Source organism: Sus scrofa, chromosome 6, assembly GCF_054392235.1.
Source record: "Sus scrofa isolate SSC_HxYL_T2T_F1_AM1 chromosome 6, Sscrofa_HxYL_maternal_Yorkshire_Landrace_v2.0, whole genome shotgun sequence".
Taxonomy (NCBI): Eukaryota; Metazoa; Chordata; class Mammalia; order Artiodactyla; family Suidae; genus Sus; species Sus scrofa.
Window position 1 is genome coordinate 79,257,493 of NC_139388.1, and position 17,314 is coordinate 79,274,806.

Sequence of the window (17,314 nt, forward strand, 5' to 3'; positions counted from 1 at the left end):
ACTCCACTCTTAGAGTTTACCTCTTAGAGTTTACACTCTTAGAGTTTACCTCTCTTTCGATAGTGTCACATTAGATACATGATCCATAAAACTCTAGTGATTTCTGAGAAATCAGGATATCACATGGCGTTCCCATTATGGCTCAGTGGTAACAAACCAGACTAGTATCCATGAGGATGCAGGTTCAATCCCTGGCCTCGCTCAGTGGGTTAAGGATCCGATGTTTCTGTGACCTGCAGTGTAGGTCACAGACACGGATGGGATCTGGCATTGCTGCGGCTGTGGTGTAGGCTGGCAGTTGCAGCTCTAGGTTGACCCTTAGCCTGGGAACGTCCATATCCCATGGGTGCGGCCCTAAAAAAGAAAAAAAAAAAAAAAAAAGATACCACAAAGATCATCCAAGCAATACACCACCACCTTGTTCATTAACTAGCCAGGATTATTTCCAAAGTCCACAGTGAATTCAGTCACTACACTCACCAGAGATGGAGCTTTAACATTTGAAGACCATGCGTGGTCTACAGGCTTTGCCATTAATCGCCCCCTAATGTGGGAAGTGAGGTTTTCTCCTCATCCGAGACCTCCACTTATAATGCCAGTATTGCTAGTGATTAAAGAACAACTTCCTTTTTTTCTTGTTTGAATGAGTATGGTGAGAAAGAATAGAATTGGGGCATACTAAGTCATAACCCCAGGGGATTTTTTTTTAGAGTATTTCACTTTCATAGCTTGTACTTATTTTTAACTCCCAAGAACATCACTACTATCTTGTTTTGTAGGTTTGCACATAGTAAATCTTTATGATTCATGAATTTATTTAGGGTGTGCTCAGTGAGGTAGTCTCTAACCACATGTTTTAAGTTTAAACTGTTATTGTCAGACTAAGTGAAGTAGTGTGTTTGAGATGTAGTTGTTTGGATTTCCCTATGTATGTTTTTCCACATTGCTTATTTTCTTCATCTCATTCATTTTCAGTCGTTTCTAAAGGTTTTTTCTAATCCAAGGATTTTAGAGAGTTGCTATTAATTCTTACTGCTTATCTCATCTGATAACAGTCCTTTTTTGCGATATTCAAAAACAATAGCAAGATTGTTCATTTAAAAAGATGTCGTCAAACAGCTTGGCACTTTTCCTGCAAGATACCTTTCGTTTTATTTTTCATCTATATATCTTATACTTTTACCTAAAAAAAGCAAAACTGTCTAGATTTCCACCACTAAAACTATTGCCTCTTCAATCATTTCAGCTCTGGGAAGGAAGAGAAATGGAAGTGAAAAAATTGAGCATTTCCTGGCAGTTCTTGATAGTTCTGGTTCTGATCCTGCAAATTCTGTCTGCGTTGGATTTTGACCCATACAGAGTCCTAGGGGTCAGCCGAACAGCCAGTCAGGCTGATATTAAAAAGGCTTATAAGAAGCTCGCCCGGGAATGGTAGGTGAAACAAAGAAATAGCAGTTTAAAATAAGCTAAGCAGTTTTAGCAAGAGAACGAACCCTAAGTCATGGTTAGCTTTTATTTGTCTCTGTTGCTATGTTCATTAAATATCTATGTCTAGCATATTTTATGTAGGAGAACTTATATTCACGTTATTTTATAATTTTTAGTGATGAGATCCGAAGGCTGTATTACTATGAAACTCCCTTTTAGGAATTCTTTGGCTTAAATAATTACCTTGATACTGTTCACTTATTTAATGTTAAAGTAAGTAGGTGGGAACTTTAATTAATTAATATTTCTATTTTATATATATATATATATATATATATATATATATATATATGATCAACAATGGATAAGCTACCCTTCCGATGACATGTTATTCATAAGGTAACTCTTTATGAGTGTCGTTGCTAAAGGGAACACTGTCCTATCCTGTTGTCTAGAATATTAATTTTTAAGCTTTCAAAAAATTTTGAGAGTAAGAGCTTTGCTCTTTTAGCCTAAGAGCTTTTTATGGTGAACCAACCATAAGTTGGTTGAAAGTTTGGGATGGGACCCATCTTTGAGCCCTCCTGCATGCTGGGCACCGGGTTCTATGCTGTTTATCTCATGTAAACTTTATAAGTACCCTGTGGGGATGGACATTGCTGTCCCTGTTTTTCGAGTGAAGAACTAAGCTCAGAGTTGTTAAGTCTGTATTATCTCTAGCTTCCACGAGTTGACCTTCAGCACCAGCAGACAGTTTATGGCTGTTTTATTTTTTAATATGTTACCAGTCTGGGCAGAAGTGAGAGTGAGTGGGATAGTGTTGGAATGGGTAGAAAGTTTTGCAGGAGCAAAGCGGCCACGTGCAGCTGACACCGCAGGCTGTGTGTGACTCTGCCTGACACCATTGTTCATTCTTCAGTGAGAGACGCATCTTAGTATTCAGTCGGTGGCAATAAAGGTGAAAGATAGTTTTAAAATCTGCTTTTGACTGTTTTGAATAAAGAACTATTTTAGACCATATTCATAGCACGAGGATCCCCGGATTGGATACTAAGAAACACAGTCTCTGATTACGCATGGCCTCTTCCCAGGTTGCTTTCTACATCCTTTCAGACTCTTGCGTCTTTGTATTTAAAGCAAAAATACATAAATCTGTACTGAATTCATAAGGTAGCAACATTCTTTTGGGCAGGGTATGGCCTTCGACAGCATTTTAAAAGCAGAAATGATAGGTTAGTTATGTGGGACCTATTCAAATATATGGCTTTGACTTTTCTATCTTCCAGAGCTGAAAAGGGTGTTTTGATATTAATTAAATGAATCACATGCCTCTCTTCCTTAATTAGATTCCCTCTAGGAGTAACTCATCACCGTAGGAAACTAGAGACTGTCATCCAGTGAAAGTCTACAATTTTACTTTACCTCAGTATTTTCACGGTGCTATTATTTTCTGCTGTTTTGGCTTTGACAGTGTTTTCTCAGTGAAACTGTTTCATTTCATAATGATTTTATATGGTGTCATATCCAGTTAGCCTTTGAACTCTACGGGTCCAGTTAAATGCAGATATTGTTCAGTAAATAGCACTGTAGTACTTCACGGCCTGAGGTCGGCGGAGTCCTTGAATGTGGATCCACGTGTATGGAGAGCTGACTGTAAAGTTACTTGCGGGTTTTTGACTGGGCCCCTGAGTTGTTCAGGGGTCAGCTGTGCACTGAAAATTGCAATGTTTCCCAGTCTGACTCCAGAATGAGCTGTCACGAGGGAAATGGTTACGTATTAAATTGGATTTGTAGTCTATTTTTCTTTTTCTTTTTTTTCTCTTTTGGCCATACCCACAAGGCCAGATCCTTAATTCACTGTGTCACAGAAGGACTTCTTTTGTTTGTTTTTAAACCATAATTTTTTTTTAATCTCAGAAAAACTCTTTCTCTCCTAATAATGACGTTTGATCATAGGCACTGTTACGTCATCTACATTAGCAAAATAACTCCTCCCCACCCCAAGAAAAATGGCCTCATAAAATTTGGCCTGAATCCACCAGGCCTGATGTGGTCAGTGACCCAAACTGTCAATGGGTTTGTCTGATACTTTATTGACTTTTTTTCTACCTTCATTTTTATTCCTTTAAAGGTAGTGCTAGACAGGCAGTAGGTGCCAACAATAGTGTTTTCTTCACTTTGAAATTTAAAAAATGTGCATAATACTCCAGTCCGTGCAGTGTTTCACATACATTGAAAATAGCTTTGAAAGGTGCTTTCCAAGAGCGGAATTTATTCTTTTTTATATGTTCGCAACTTTGAGGCATCTTCCCACAGTTAGGAAAATACTCCTTAGAAGCTCGCGCTGTCTTGGGTTTCCTCCCTGGTCTTGGGCCTTGGCTTCCTCTGTCTCGGGAGCTGTGGTGGTAGCCCAGCTGTCTTTGGTACTCTGTCTTTGACTCGGTCTCCTTACAAGCCCCTTCCTACCCCTTCCTCCTCCCCCTGCAGAGCTCTGTATGTCAGACCTTCTTATGTGCAGTCGCATAATTTATCACCTCAGCCTTTGGCCTAAGTTTGAATATTGAAAACACTTTCTTTGTTTGATCATCCAGAAACATACTGTTTTCATATTTTCATTACATTTAGCTCAGGTTTTTTTCCCCACTATTATTCATAACAGGATTAAATATTTCAGGGAAGAAGGATGTCTAAATTCAACAGGCAACAATTTGAAGTTTATTTTTAGAGGAGTCCGAGTATTAGTATAATTCATTCTGACATGTTCCTGCTAGAATAAAGTGGTCAGGTTGGAAAATTTTTTTAATTCTGATGTACTCAGTGCTGATTTTAGTTGTCATTTGCTTCCCAGTGGATTGTTTCTCTTTCCAGAACCTTTGCTAGAGGAAATTTACTGAAAGTTAGCAGACGTGCTTACAAAAACAATAACCTCTGTCATAAAATCTCTTGATAAAATGGCATTGAAATATTAATTAATATAAAACACTGGTTTATATTTTAGGGGGTTCTCAGGAAGTAAAACCCAGCCCTGAGGAGTTCCCACTGTGGCTGAGTGGATTAAGAACCCAACATAGTCTCTCTGAGGATGCAGGTTCAATCCCTGGCCTCACTCAGTGGGTTCAGGATCCAGTGTTGCCAAAAGCTGTAGCATAGGTCACAGATGCAGCTCGGATCTGGTGCTGCTGTGGTGCAGGCCGCAGTTGCAGCTTCAGTTCAGCCCCTAGCCGGGAACTTCCATAAGCCATAGGTGTGGCTGAAAAAAGAAAAACACCCACCCAGCCTCAACTGTCCAAGATTTTAAAGTCACCAAAGCTGAAATTTGTATAAACACAAAAAGATAACAGAACAATGTATGGCGGCAAGATTGCATTCATTTAATTGCCAGCTGTGTATAATGGCAAATATTAGTTCCACTCTAGTTGAAGTCACTTGTACAAACTGTAGACTTTTCTCCCATTTTAAAATATGTGGCATTGGAAGAGTTGCTGTGTTGGCACAGCCAGTGCAACAAACCTGACTAGTATCCATGAGGATGTGGTTTTGATCCCTGGTCTTATTTAGTGGGTTAATGATCTGGTGTTGCCATGAGCTATGGTGTCGTGTAGGTCCAGTGTTGCCACATGCTGCAGCGTAGGTCACAGATGTGGCTTGGATCTGGCATTGCTGTGGCTATGGTAGGCCAGCAGCTGTAGCTCCGATTCAACCCCTAGCCCGGGAACGTCCATGTGCTGCAGGTCACCTTGAAATCATGCATTTGTAAGTAAAAGGCAGCCAGACAGACCGGGATAATCAAGGCAATAATGAAAACTCTGCTGTTCTAATTTGAATGTCAGTAGCCAAATACCATTTGGGACATGGTTGTTACTAAACACAGTCACGGAGGTTCCTAGAAGCTGTTTCCTGTGTCTCCCTGAGTTGTCGGAAGAAATACCTACGTTGACGTTCTAACGTCGGGATGAAATGGTGGACACAACTGCTGTCCTGGGTTAAGAAGGTGGTTCTCATGAGTGCCTTTAGCCTGGAGCCAGCTCCGGCAGTGTTTGGGAGCAATGGAGAGACATGCATTTCCCACCCTTCCTCAGTGAAAGGCCACAGCACTATTGGAGCTTTGAAAATGTGCCCCACTGAAGTGCTTTGGGAAGAAATTGACTGTTTCACAGTCTCATTTACTGTCGTCATGCAACGGAGCCAATGGCCTCTCCCATTTATTTTTAAGAAACCGTCATAACAAAATGCCTTTCCAGTTGCCTCTGATGTAGTGAACTGTGTGTACAAGGATGTTAACTGACCACATGGAGAACATTAAATCCATTCTCACTGCCTGCGCCTTTGTGTTTCAGGCATCCTGACAAAAACAAAGACCCTGGGGCAGAAGACAAGTTCATTCAAATCAGCAAGGCTTATGAGGTATCGTGTCAAATTTCGTGATACATCTGCTCGCTCTTATAAAATATATCTTGGGGTTCCCTGGCTTAGGGGATTAAGGATCAGCGTTGTTGTCACTGCTGTGGCCTGGGTTTAATCCCTGGTCTGGGAACTTCTGCATGTCATGGGTAAAGGCAAAAAGTGAAATGAAGTATATCTTATGTGATCAGTTTTGTAAAGTCCTCTCAGAAAAGGCTGTTTCCCACATCCCTGACCAGTTTCTAGATGATGGTAAGGACAACGTATTTGGCCACATTCAGTATGTTGATACTAGTGCCCGAACACTCAGCTCTTAGAAAAACTGGCCTGTTTTAAAGGCTTTAATTGAAATTTTAGAGTCTCCCTGAACATATGTCTCTGTTTCCTTATATTACATGGTCACGTTGGCAGCACATATACTAGAAACTTATATTAAAGAATCACAGACCAGAGTTCCCATTGTGGCGCAGCGGAAACGAATCTAATAACCGTGAGGTTGCAGGTTCGATCCCTCGCCTCGATTAGTGGATTAAGGCTCCAGTGTTGCCATGACCTGTGGTGTAGGTCAAAGGCTTGGCTCAAATCCAGCATTGCTGTGGCTGTGGCATAGGCCGGCAGCTGTAGCTTCAATTGGACTCTTAGCCTGGGAACCTCCATATGCCGCTGCTGCAGCCCTAAAAGGCCAAAAAAAAAAAAAAAGGAATCACAGACCAATTTGCCTATACTTATTCAAGTGCTGCAGGATTTTCAACACATCACCATAAGTAAGTTGGTCTGGAATATTCATGAAAGATAAGTCCATGGCTTCCTGATTTGCATAAGGTAATAGTCTTCAGCAGACACTGCTTAACTCATAGACTGATACTTCATCCTAAAACAGATTCTCCAATTCCTTATTAAAAGTTACTTCTGGGAGCTCCCGTCATGGCACAGCAGAAACGAATCTGACTAGGAACCATGAGGTTTTGGGTTCGATCCCTGGCCTCGCTCAGTGGGTTACGGATCCGGTGTTGTCGTGAGCTGTGGTGTAGGTCACAGACACGGCTTGGATCTGGTGTTGCTGTGGCTCTGGCGTAGGCCAGCAGCAACATCTCTAATGAGATCCCTAGCCTGGGAACCTCCATATGCCGCAGGTGCAGCCCTAAGAAGACAAAAAGAAAAAAACCAAAGTTATTTCTAAGTAAAACAAAGTCGGAGAGTTCCTGCTGTGGTGCAGTGGGTCAACAATCTGGCATTGCCATAGCCATGGCGTATGTCACATCTATAGCTCGGATTCCAACCCTGACCCGGGAACTTCCATAGGCCGTGGGTACAGCCAAAAAAAAAAACCCCCAAAATAAACGAAAACAAAGTTAGCTAACGTACAATCATAGAATTCAGTTCTCTGGTAATTTTTTGGTGTTCACAGCTTTCCATACCTTTGTTTGAATAATTCTAATTTACATGGTATAACCAAGTCAATTTTCTTGTGGTTGAACCTTAGTGATCAATGTTATGTTAAGTTTTATTTGTTTTATTGATGTGCTTATGAATATTATGATAGCTCAAAATCTAAATTTAAAGTCAAGATGAGCATGAGCAAATCTCAGCTGAAGTGTTTTGGTCTTGAAACACTTAATGTTTGTTTTGAGAGAAGGGTTTCAGTTATGTTGAGTGACGATGCTTGAAATATCTAATTGTATCATAGCTTTTCCTTTGTTCCCTTCCTGTCTTTCAAGCTGCTTACAGGGCAGTCCTTTGGGTGATCCTTTTTTCGTTTGTTGTCTGGATTTCTTTTTGTTTTCTCTTTTTCTAATAGATTCTTTCCAATGAAGAAAAAAGATCACATTATGACCACTATGGTGATGCCGGCGAGAACCAGGGCTACCAGAAGCAGCAGCAGCAGCGGGAGTATCACTTCCGCCATTTCCATGAGAATTTTTATTTCGATGAGTCTTTTTTCCACTTCCCTTTTAATTCTGAACGGCGGGACTCGATTGATGAAAAGTACTTACTGCACTTTTCACACTATGTGAATGAGGTGGTCCCAGATAGCTTCAAAAAACCCTACCTCATTAAGATCACCTCGGATTGGTGCTTCAGCTGCATCCATATTGAGCCTGTTTGGAAAGAAGTCGTTCAAGAGCTGGAAGGATTGGGTAAGATCATGTTATCCTTTGGAAGATATTTTTCTAGCAGGAAGTGACTTTTACATCTCTTGAATTTCATGGGCTGCTGGGAGAAGGAGCGGTTAACGTGATTTCTCTTGACAAATTCATGATGACTGGCATTTTCCAGGGACACGTTTTCAGAGAGGGGAAATGTGTAAGCCACCTTCGGTCTGTGTTACTAACATGAAGCTTTACCTATAACCTCCTACCGTCTAGTTGAGGGCCTAATACAGAGGAGAAACTTAAAGATTATTAGCTGAGGAAAGCACTACTCAAGCACCAGTTTTAATGCTGATAAGATTTGCAGGTTATCCTTGTGGTATTTGTGATTTCACTCCGCGTATTAATTTGCTAGAGCTGCCATAGCGAAACACCACAAACTAGGTGGCTTAAGCAACAGAAATTTATTTTCTCATAGTTCTTGAGGTTAGAAGTCCAAAAACAAGGTGTCAACAGTTTGGGTTTCTTGTGAAACCTCTCTCCTTTGCTTTAGGCTTCTCCCTGCATCTTCGGTTTTTTTTTTTCTTGGCCGAATTTCATGTGGAAGTTCCCAGGCTAGGGGTCGAATCAGAGCTGCAGCTGCCGGCAGCAACACCACAGCCACAGCAACACCAACGTCAGATCTGAGCCACATCTGAGACCTACACTGCAGCTTGTGGCAATGCCAGATCCTTAACCTACTGAGCAAGGCCAGGGATCAAACCTGCGTCATCACATACACTATTCAGGTTCTTAACCCTCTGAGTCACAATGGGAACTCCTCCCAATGAGAGCCCAGGTCCACTGTCTCACTCTCTCTCTGTGACCTAATCTTTTTTTTTTTTTTTTTTTGTGACCTAATCTCTTCTTAAAAGGCACCAGTTACACTGGACTAGGGCCCACCCTAAGAATCCCATTTTAATGTAATTATCTCTTTAAAGGCTGTATTTCCAAACACAGTCATACTCTGAAGTACTGGCAGTTAGAGTTTCAACATATGCCTTTGGGGGCACGCAGTTCAGCCCATAACCCATGATATTCTAAGGGTCATGGGTTACCACTCCCCATCACAGATGAGCCTTCCCTTTGTTCATAGTTGTACCACTTAGCACTAGGAAAATTTTAGTGATCCAGAGAGGATATTTATTTTAATAACTTCTGAAAGTTGGAATTACTGGATGGTGTGTGTGTGTGATTTATAGTCAGACTTATTCTTGGGTCACTAAAAAGGGACAAGCTCAACCATAGGGGCTGAAAAACCTGGACTTCTCTGGAGAGAGTGCACTGTTGAAAAGCATGTTTTTTTGTTTTGATTTGGTTTTAAGGTTTGTTTTTATTTTGTTTTTTCCGCCTTTTTTAGGCCAAACCTGCGGTATATGAAAGTTCCCAGGTTAGGCGTCGAATCCAAGCTTCAGCTGCCAGCCTACGCCACAGTCACAGCAACTTGGGATCCAAGCCTCATCTGTGACCTACACCACAGCTTATGGCAATGCCAGATCCTTAACCCACCAAGCAAGGCCAGGGATTGAAACTGTGTCCTCATGGATACTAGTTGGGTTCATTAACCACTGAGCCATGACAGGAACCTCCAAAGCATCAGTTCATTTATTCTAAAACAGAAATTTTCAATCTGCTGTCCAGAGATGCCCAGGTACTCAGATTTGCCGGAATGCTTTCAGGATAAAGGAATTCTCAGGTGAAGGTGTAAGTTTAGCCCATTGTCTTCTCTCTGGTGGGAGGTCAGCAGGTGCTTACTGTAGTGTCTGATGAATGAATGAGAGGCCAAGGTCAGGTGGAAGCCCCTGGACTGATCAGCTTCTTCTTCATCACACAGCATGGCTGCATTTTGTGCCATGCTGGGTGCTGTGCTAAAAACAATTTAACCTGTTCAGACGTTAAGACTCCATAGCGGGGAGAGGTGGGGGTTCCCGTTGTATCTCAGTGGTAATGAACCTGACTAGTATCCATGAGGATGTGGGTTCAATCCCTGGCCTTGCTCAGTAGGTTAAGGATCCAGCATTGCCGTGAACTGTAGTGTAGGTCGCAGATGAAGCTTGGGTCCCAAGTTGCTGTGGTTGTGGCTGGCAGCTGCAACTGATTGGACCCCCTAGCCTGGGAACTTCCATATGCTGCAAGTGCAACCCTAGAAAGCAAAAAAAAAAAAAAGGCCCCATAGCAGGATATAAGCATTGACCTGTTAACATAAGTTAGGATGGTAATTCATTTACCCCCAGGTCAGATCAGAGCCATCAGGCAAACGCTGACAGCATGAGGTAGCCTGTGGCACAGGGGTCACTGCTGTGAGCAGCACATGCCTTAGAATCAGGTAGACCCGTTTTCAGATCTCAGCTATGTCATTTACTGCTTTGTGTGCTTGGACGAATTACTTAGCTTAAGTTTCTTCAACTCTAAAATGGGGTTACAGGAGTTCCCATTGTGGCTCAGTGGGTTAAGAGCCCACCATAGTGTCTGTGAGGATGTGGGTTTGATCCCTGGCCTCACTCGGTGGGTTAAGGATCCAGTGCTGCCACATGCTGCAGCGTAGGTCACAGATGTGGCTTGGATCTGGCATTGCTGTGGCTGCGGTGGAGGCCAGCAGCTGCAGCTCCAATTTGACCCCTAGCCTGAGAACTTCCATGTGCTGCAAGTGTGGCCATAAAAAGAAAAATTAATAATAATAAAAATAAATGAAGTGGGGTTATAATGTCAAACCAACAGAATTATTATGAATAGTAAATGAGAAAAATATATATTAACTGCTTGATATATTAAGTGCTTAGCAAGTGACCATTAGAGAATTTCTGGTTAACTGAGTTTTCTGGTCCACCAAAGTAAAGTTTTTTAAAGTACCTATTTTATAAATTCATTTTAAAAGTCTTTCTCTTTTTTTGTTTTTGTGTTTTAGTGCCGAATCCACGGCATATGGAAGTTCCCAGGCTAGGGGTGGAATCAGAGCTACAACTGCCGGTCTACACCACAGCCACAGCAATGCAGGATCGGAGCTGCATCTGCGACCTACACCACAGCTCATGGCAATGCTGGATCCTTAATCTACTGAGCGAGGCCAGGGTTCAAACCTGCATCCTCATGGATACTAGTTGGATTAGTTTCCTCTGAGCCTTAAAAATCTTTCTTAAGGGAGTTCCCTGTTGGTCTAGTGGTTAGAACTCAGTGTGTTACTGCTGCAGCCTTGGTTTGACCCCTCGTTTGGGAACTGAGATCCCACGTTAGATGCTGCCCATTGAAGCCAAATTTTAAAAATCTTTCTTAAATGTTAATCTGTTTTCTTCAGCTCACAGACTATCAAGCACTGACTTTTGCCTTATTTTCAGCTAAGTCCTGAAAGGTGATTAAAAGTTGGCTGGGCAGGAAATGGAGGAGTAACATTCAGGCAGGAGGGACCGTGCAGGCAGGGAAACGGCACATCCACAGAAGACCCCGCAGCTTGTGAGTGGGGAGGAGGCAGGACGAGCATTCTGGGGCCAGGTAGGCAGGAGCCTGAGAGTCCAGGCCAAGGGGCCAGGACCTTATTTTGGGGTGTGTAAAAAAAGCCAAGGTTGATCTAATCAGAGCTGTGCTTGAGAAAGCTAACTGTTAATGCTGCATGAAGGACAAAGTAAAGAAGGTGAGAATAGGAGTTCCTGTGGTGGCACAGTGAAAACTAATCCGACTAGTATCCATGAGGATGCAGGTTCAGTCCCTGGCCTCAATCAGTGGGTCAGGGATCCAGCGTTGCCACGAGCTGTGGTGTAGGTCACGACACAGCTCGGATTCCGAGTTGCTGTGGCTGTGGTGCAGGCTGGCAACTGTAGCTTGGATTCAACCCATAGCCTAGGAAGTTCCATATTGCATGGGTGTGGCCCTAAAAACCACGAGAGATGCATAGATACATAGATAGATGAAGTGAGCATGGAAACAGGGAGGCTACCAGTCTGGGCAGGACAGCCCCCATTGGCCTGAGCTCGGGCAGCGGGAACAGAGAGAGAACGAGTGTCAGATATTCCAAGGGTGGGATCCTGGAGGGACCTGGCACCCGGGGACCATTTGAATGTGAGAAATGTGGAAAAGACAGAGTCTCAAGATTGACTCAGGATCCTGACTTGAGCTACTGGATGGTCAGGGAATCCAGGGAAGAGCCGAGTTTGGGGAGGAGTGGTTCTAAGTAATGACCACAGTTTGGACATAGCAAGTGTGATGACGTGACAGTAATAATATGAGCATAATCAGAATAGCTTGTATTTATTGAGAGTTTACTGTGTGCCAACACTAACGTAAGTGGAATGCATGTTATAAACAACGACTGTGAGGCGGGCGCTCTTGTCTTCCCTCTTTGATAGAGACTTGGCTCATTTGGTCCTTTGTTCGAAGGTGGTACTTAGCAGAGGTGGGGTTCCTATTCGGGTTCATAACCACTGAGCCACAAGGGGAACTCCTTTTCTCTCTCTCTCTCTCTCTTTTTTTTTTTTTTTTTTTTTTTTTTTTTTGTGTGTGTGTGTGTGTGTGCATGACTTCTTATTTTATTTTTATTTTTATTTTTTGTCTTTTTGCCTTTTCCAGATTGCGGCATGTGGAGGTTCCCAGGCTAGGGGTCTAATCAGAGGTGTAGCCAGCCTACGCCAGAGCCACAGCAACTTGGGTTCCGAGCCGCGTCTGCAACCTACACCACAGGTCACAGCAACACCGAATCCTTAACCCACTGAGCAAGGCCAGGGATCGAACCCGAAACCTCATGATCCTAGTCAGATTCATTAACCACTGAGCCACAACGGGAACTCCATGACTTCTTATTTCAAAAGAAAGATTAACTTTTCTGTTTTAATAGTTCTCTTTTTATCCTAAAAATAACAAAGTGTCTATAACAAGTTCATTCTGTCTAGGAAAAGGGTCTGCCTGTATTAAAGTTGGCTTTGTTTTGTTTTGTTTCTCCTTAAGCTCTGTGTTTGGTTTTTTTGGTGCTTTTTTTTTGTGTTTGCTTTCGTTTAGTTGCACCAGTGGCATGTGGAAGATCCTAGGCCAGGGATCAGACCTGCACCACAGCTGTGGCAATGCCAGATCTTTAACCCGCTGCGCCCCAGGGAACTTCCTAAACTGTGTATTCTTGATTTTGTGTTATTTCACATCATTTTGCATCTTAAGAGTTTGTTTATGAACAGGTTTGTATTTAGCCATTCTTGACCGTGGCATGTTCTTCCAGTTGGCTCTGTACCATCCCTCCAGGTGTATGGAAAAGCTGAAAAAGAGATGAGTGTGTGTGTGTGTGTGTGTGTGTGCAAGACAGAGGGGGAAACAAAAGAATTTCCCTAAAAGACATGTCACACTTTTAAGATTGCGTAAGGAAAACAAATATAATTTGACACCTCAAAATAGAGATCTTCAGTACTATACAGAAAGAACACCCTCTTACAAACTCGGAAAGAGGAGAAAATAATTTGTATTTTTATTTATTTATTTTTGGTCTTTTTAGGGCCACATGCGCAGCATATGGAGGTTCCGAGTGTAGAGAGGTCGATTGGAGCTGCAGCTGCTGGCCGACGCCACAGCCACAGCAATGCCTGATCTTTAACCCACTGATTAAGGCCAGGGATCAAACCTGCATCCTCATGGTTACTAGTCGGATTTGTTTCTGCTGAGCCACAACGGGAACTCCTAATTTGTATTTTTAATTTCCAAGGATCTGTAAATTACCTTGAAACATTGATGTATATAAAAATCAAATATTTCTGGAGTCCCCTGGTGGCTCAGAGGTTAAGGATTTGGTGTTTTTGTGCCATGGCACTGGTCACCGCTGTGGTACATGTTCCATCTCTGGCTTGGGAACTTTCGCGTGCTATGGGTGTGACCCAAAAAAAATCTTTTCAAAAGAGGTCGTATACACTTTGCCCTTCTTTTAAATTTGCTGCTCAAGTTTGCTTGGATTCTGATATGTCCTTGTCAGCCAGCCAGGTTATGCTAATCAAGATAAGAATAGGAGCATAGCTGTACTTGCTGTTGGCCCAGCTGAGCTTGCTTTATGAAACCTGAACTTGGGAGTGTAGAGAGTTTAAAGGCAGAGGAGGAGACAAGAGAAACTGCACTGTTCACTGTGGCTCAGCAACTGCAAGTCACCACGTGTCATCATGGTTATTTCCCAACCTGAGTCTCAGGGAGAAAAGAGGGCTGGTGAGTTTTCTGATTCTTCCCAGCTTGGATGGATACGAGGAAGAGATTAGATCTGGACTTAAAAGAATTTTGGACTTCTTGTTATACTCTTAAATATCTTTACAGGAGGAAAAAAGACCATAAATTTAAACACCAAATATGTATCATTCTTCATTCTATTCTAATCTGTATGATAGTTAATCTATAAGTAAAATTCCTCCAGAATTTAGAAATGGATTATAATATTAAGAGTCAAAGTCTTACAGAAATGATCTAAGAAAATAACCTTTATAGATTTGTAAATGCTTACATTTAATGAAGATGGTGCATGTAATTCCAAGGACTCAATGGTAATTTTAAGTAGAAGAAATGAAATCTGGAGTTCCCATTGTGACTTAGTGGGTTAAGAACCAGATGTTGTCTCTGTGAGGATGCGGGTTCAATCCCTGGCCTCACTCAGTGGGTTAAGGATCCAGTATTGCCATAAGCTGCAGCATAAATCACAGATGTGGCTCTGCCATGGCATAAGCCGGCAGCTGCAGCTCCGATTTTGACCCCTACCCTGGAAACTTCCACATGTGTCAGGCGCAGCCATAAAAAGAAAAAAAAGAGTGATCTTGACATAGCTTATCCCACTCTGCAGGAAGAAGAGAGTTTCATGGAGATTAAAATTCCACTCAAAAAAGACATAATCTCTAGGTCAGAATTCACATGGTCTGGATGAAATAATACTTAACAGTGGTTGTAATTAATTAGGTGCCTACTATATTTTGGGCTCTGGGCTAGGTTCTTTTTTATATTATACCATGCAATCCTTACAACAATTTATCTCTGTTTTGTGAATAAGGAAACTAAGGCTCAGAGAGGTTAAATGACTTGCCTACGGTTGCACAGCTAAGGAGTAGCAGAGCTGGGATTTTCGTCTGTATCTGACTTTGAATACTTTAATCATTTACTTGTTTTAACAAAAAGTTGAGTGCCTAATAAGTGCCAGGAACTCTTCTAGATATTAGGGATACAGCAGTAAACAAAATAGCTCCAAATCCCTACGCTCATAGAGCTTATATCCTAGAGAAGGGAGACAAGCAAACCAAACACACAACCTGTCAAATGGTGACAGAGCGTGATAACAAAGGCCGAGTCGGAGTTCCCTTGTGGTGCAGTGGGTTAAGGAACCTGCGTTGTCACTGCAGTGGGCCCAGTCGCTGCTATGGCGTGGATTGGATTCCCGGCCCAGGAACTTCCACATGTCAAGGTCTCTGCCAAAAAAAAAAGGCTGAGTGCTAGGGACTGCTGAGTGAGAAGCTCCCAGTCTCAGATGGGCAGACGAGGAAGGTCTCACTGCAAAGGTGGCCTGCAGAGGGCGAGAGAACAAGCTTCAGGAATATCTGGGGGAAGAGCAGCATGGACAGCAAGCATGAAAGTTGTCTTCATTGTCCTCTGCTCTCCCAGAGCTGCATGTGATTTCAGGCCCACCAGCCACCATTCTGATTACTGATTCTGGTCCCGAAGGCTGGTTGGAGGCCCCACGAATGATGCTATTGCTGGAATTGGTGAAATAAGGTGGTTTCTGGTCTGGGTAGCAATCACCGGTAAGGTCATTTACAGTGAGTGGGTCTCTAAGAACTCAATCCCTTAGAGCTTAGGTGGAGGAGGATACTGGAGACAGAAAGGAGCCAGGCTTTGCAGTCACCTGGACCTGGGTTCAAATCTAGGTCCTACTGCACACTAACTGGTGCCAGGTGGCTTTCCTCAGCCTCTCCAGGCACCAGTTTCCTCGTCCATGAAAATAACAATACTTACCACTTGGGGTTTGTGAGTGTGAAAAGTGACTTAAAGCTCTTGGTATGCTGCCTAACTTACAAAGGGCTCAGAACACACCAGTTCCGCCCTTGAGCCTTTGTTGCACGGCCCTTGACCTCCCTAGGTGATGTCGCTTCTTACTTTACGTGAGACCAGATCACTCAAGTGCATCCCTGCTGTGTTCGTGTTCTTTCTCCTGCTCACATAATTCTTATGGGCACTTTCACTTACTGACACTGTCCCTTGGTCATTCTTAATGCCTCTAGTGTGATAGAATCGTGTCCTGGACTTGGCTCTGGAACATCCAGTTGGGATTCTTACCCTTCAGATTTATCAGCTCTGCAAACTGGGCTAAGTCACTTCACCTCTCTGAATCTCTTTATCTATAAAATGAGGGGAGTAGACTATGTGATGTCTAAGGTGCTTCCTTTCCTGCCCTTGAGACACTCAGGTAGCCAGCAGATTTGTTGAGTCTACTTAGCAGGTTTTTAGTTGGTTTTTTGTTGTTGTTGTTGTCTTTTTAGGGCCAAACCCATAGCATATGGAAGTTCCCAGTCTAGGGGTCAGATGGGAGCTATGGCTCCAGACCTAAGTCACAGCCACAGCAACACAGGATCCGAGCCACATCTGCAACACATACTATAGCTCATGGCAAAGCTGGATCCTTAACCCACTGAGCAAGGCCAGGCATCGAATGCGTGTCCTCATGGATACTAGTTGGGTTCATTACCACTAAGCCATGATGGGAACTCCAACTTAGCAGTTTCAAAGTATTAAGTTTGCGGTCCCGTCATGGTGCAGCGGAAACAAATCCGACTAAGAACCATGATTCAATCCCTGGCCTCACTCCGTGGGTTAAGAATCCAGGGTTGTGATGAGTTGTGGTGTAGGTCGCAGACGCGGCTCAGATCTGGCATTGCTGTGGCTCTGGCATAGGCCGGCAGCTACACCTCTGAATAGACCCCTAGCCTGGGAATCTCCGTATGCTGCAGGTGTGGCCCTGAAAAGACAAAAGATAAAAAAAAGAAAGAAAGAAATGGTACAAATAGATAGATACCAAAATATTAACAGTAGTTATATGGGATATGGCCTAATGGTTTTAACTTAATCTCTTTCTCTTTTTGAGAATCTGTGTAATGTCTTTATAAAATACTTTGTATAAAAGGGAGATGTGCTCTGAAGGGTGAGAAGACTGTGATCCCAGCCTATTGACAAATCCTGGGTTTTTTCCAGCCATTGCTGAGCTGATGAACCCTGCGTTGTTCACAGGTGGTCTCTCTGTGAGCAGGAACACGGTGAACAGATTGTTCTCTTCCTCTGAAGTGTTTCCTCACGATCTCTCCCAAAATTAGAAACAATAGACCAAAGATAAAAAGATTTGTGGCTCCTCTTAAACATGGCCAGGTTGCTCTGCG

The 17,314-nt window shown here is 42.8% G+C and overlaps 1 protein-coding gene across 41 annotated transcripts in view; it reads left to right on the forward strand.

Moving 5' to 3' along the window:
* The window catches only part of DNAJC16 (DnaJ heat shock protein family (Hsp40) member C16), a 38,780-nt gene that overhangs the window by 941 nt on the left and 20,525 nt on the right, over positions 1-17,314 (forward strand). For 25 of the 41 annotated variants that reach the window (XM_084962921.1, XM_084962925.1, XM_084962923.1 and 22 more), the window contains exons 2-4: positions 1,247-1,431; positions 5,766-5,832; positions 7,628-7,967. In XM_084962921.1, the coding sequence (XP_084819047.1) occupies positions 1,265-1,431; positions 5,766-5,832; positions 7,628-7,967 (574 nt within the window). In that variant the 5' untranslated portion in view covers positions 1,247-1,264. The remainder of the gene's footprint in view (positions 1-1,246; positions 1,432-5,765; positions 5,833-7,627; positions 7,968-17,314) is intronic. The other 16 variants (XM_084962943.1, XM_084962941.1, XM_084962942.1 and 13 more) reach the window with 1 other exon arrangement.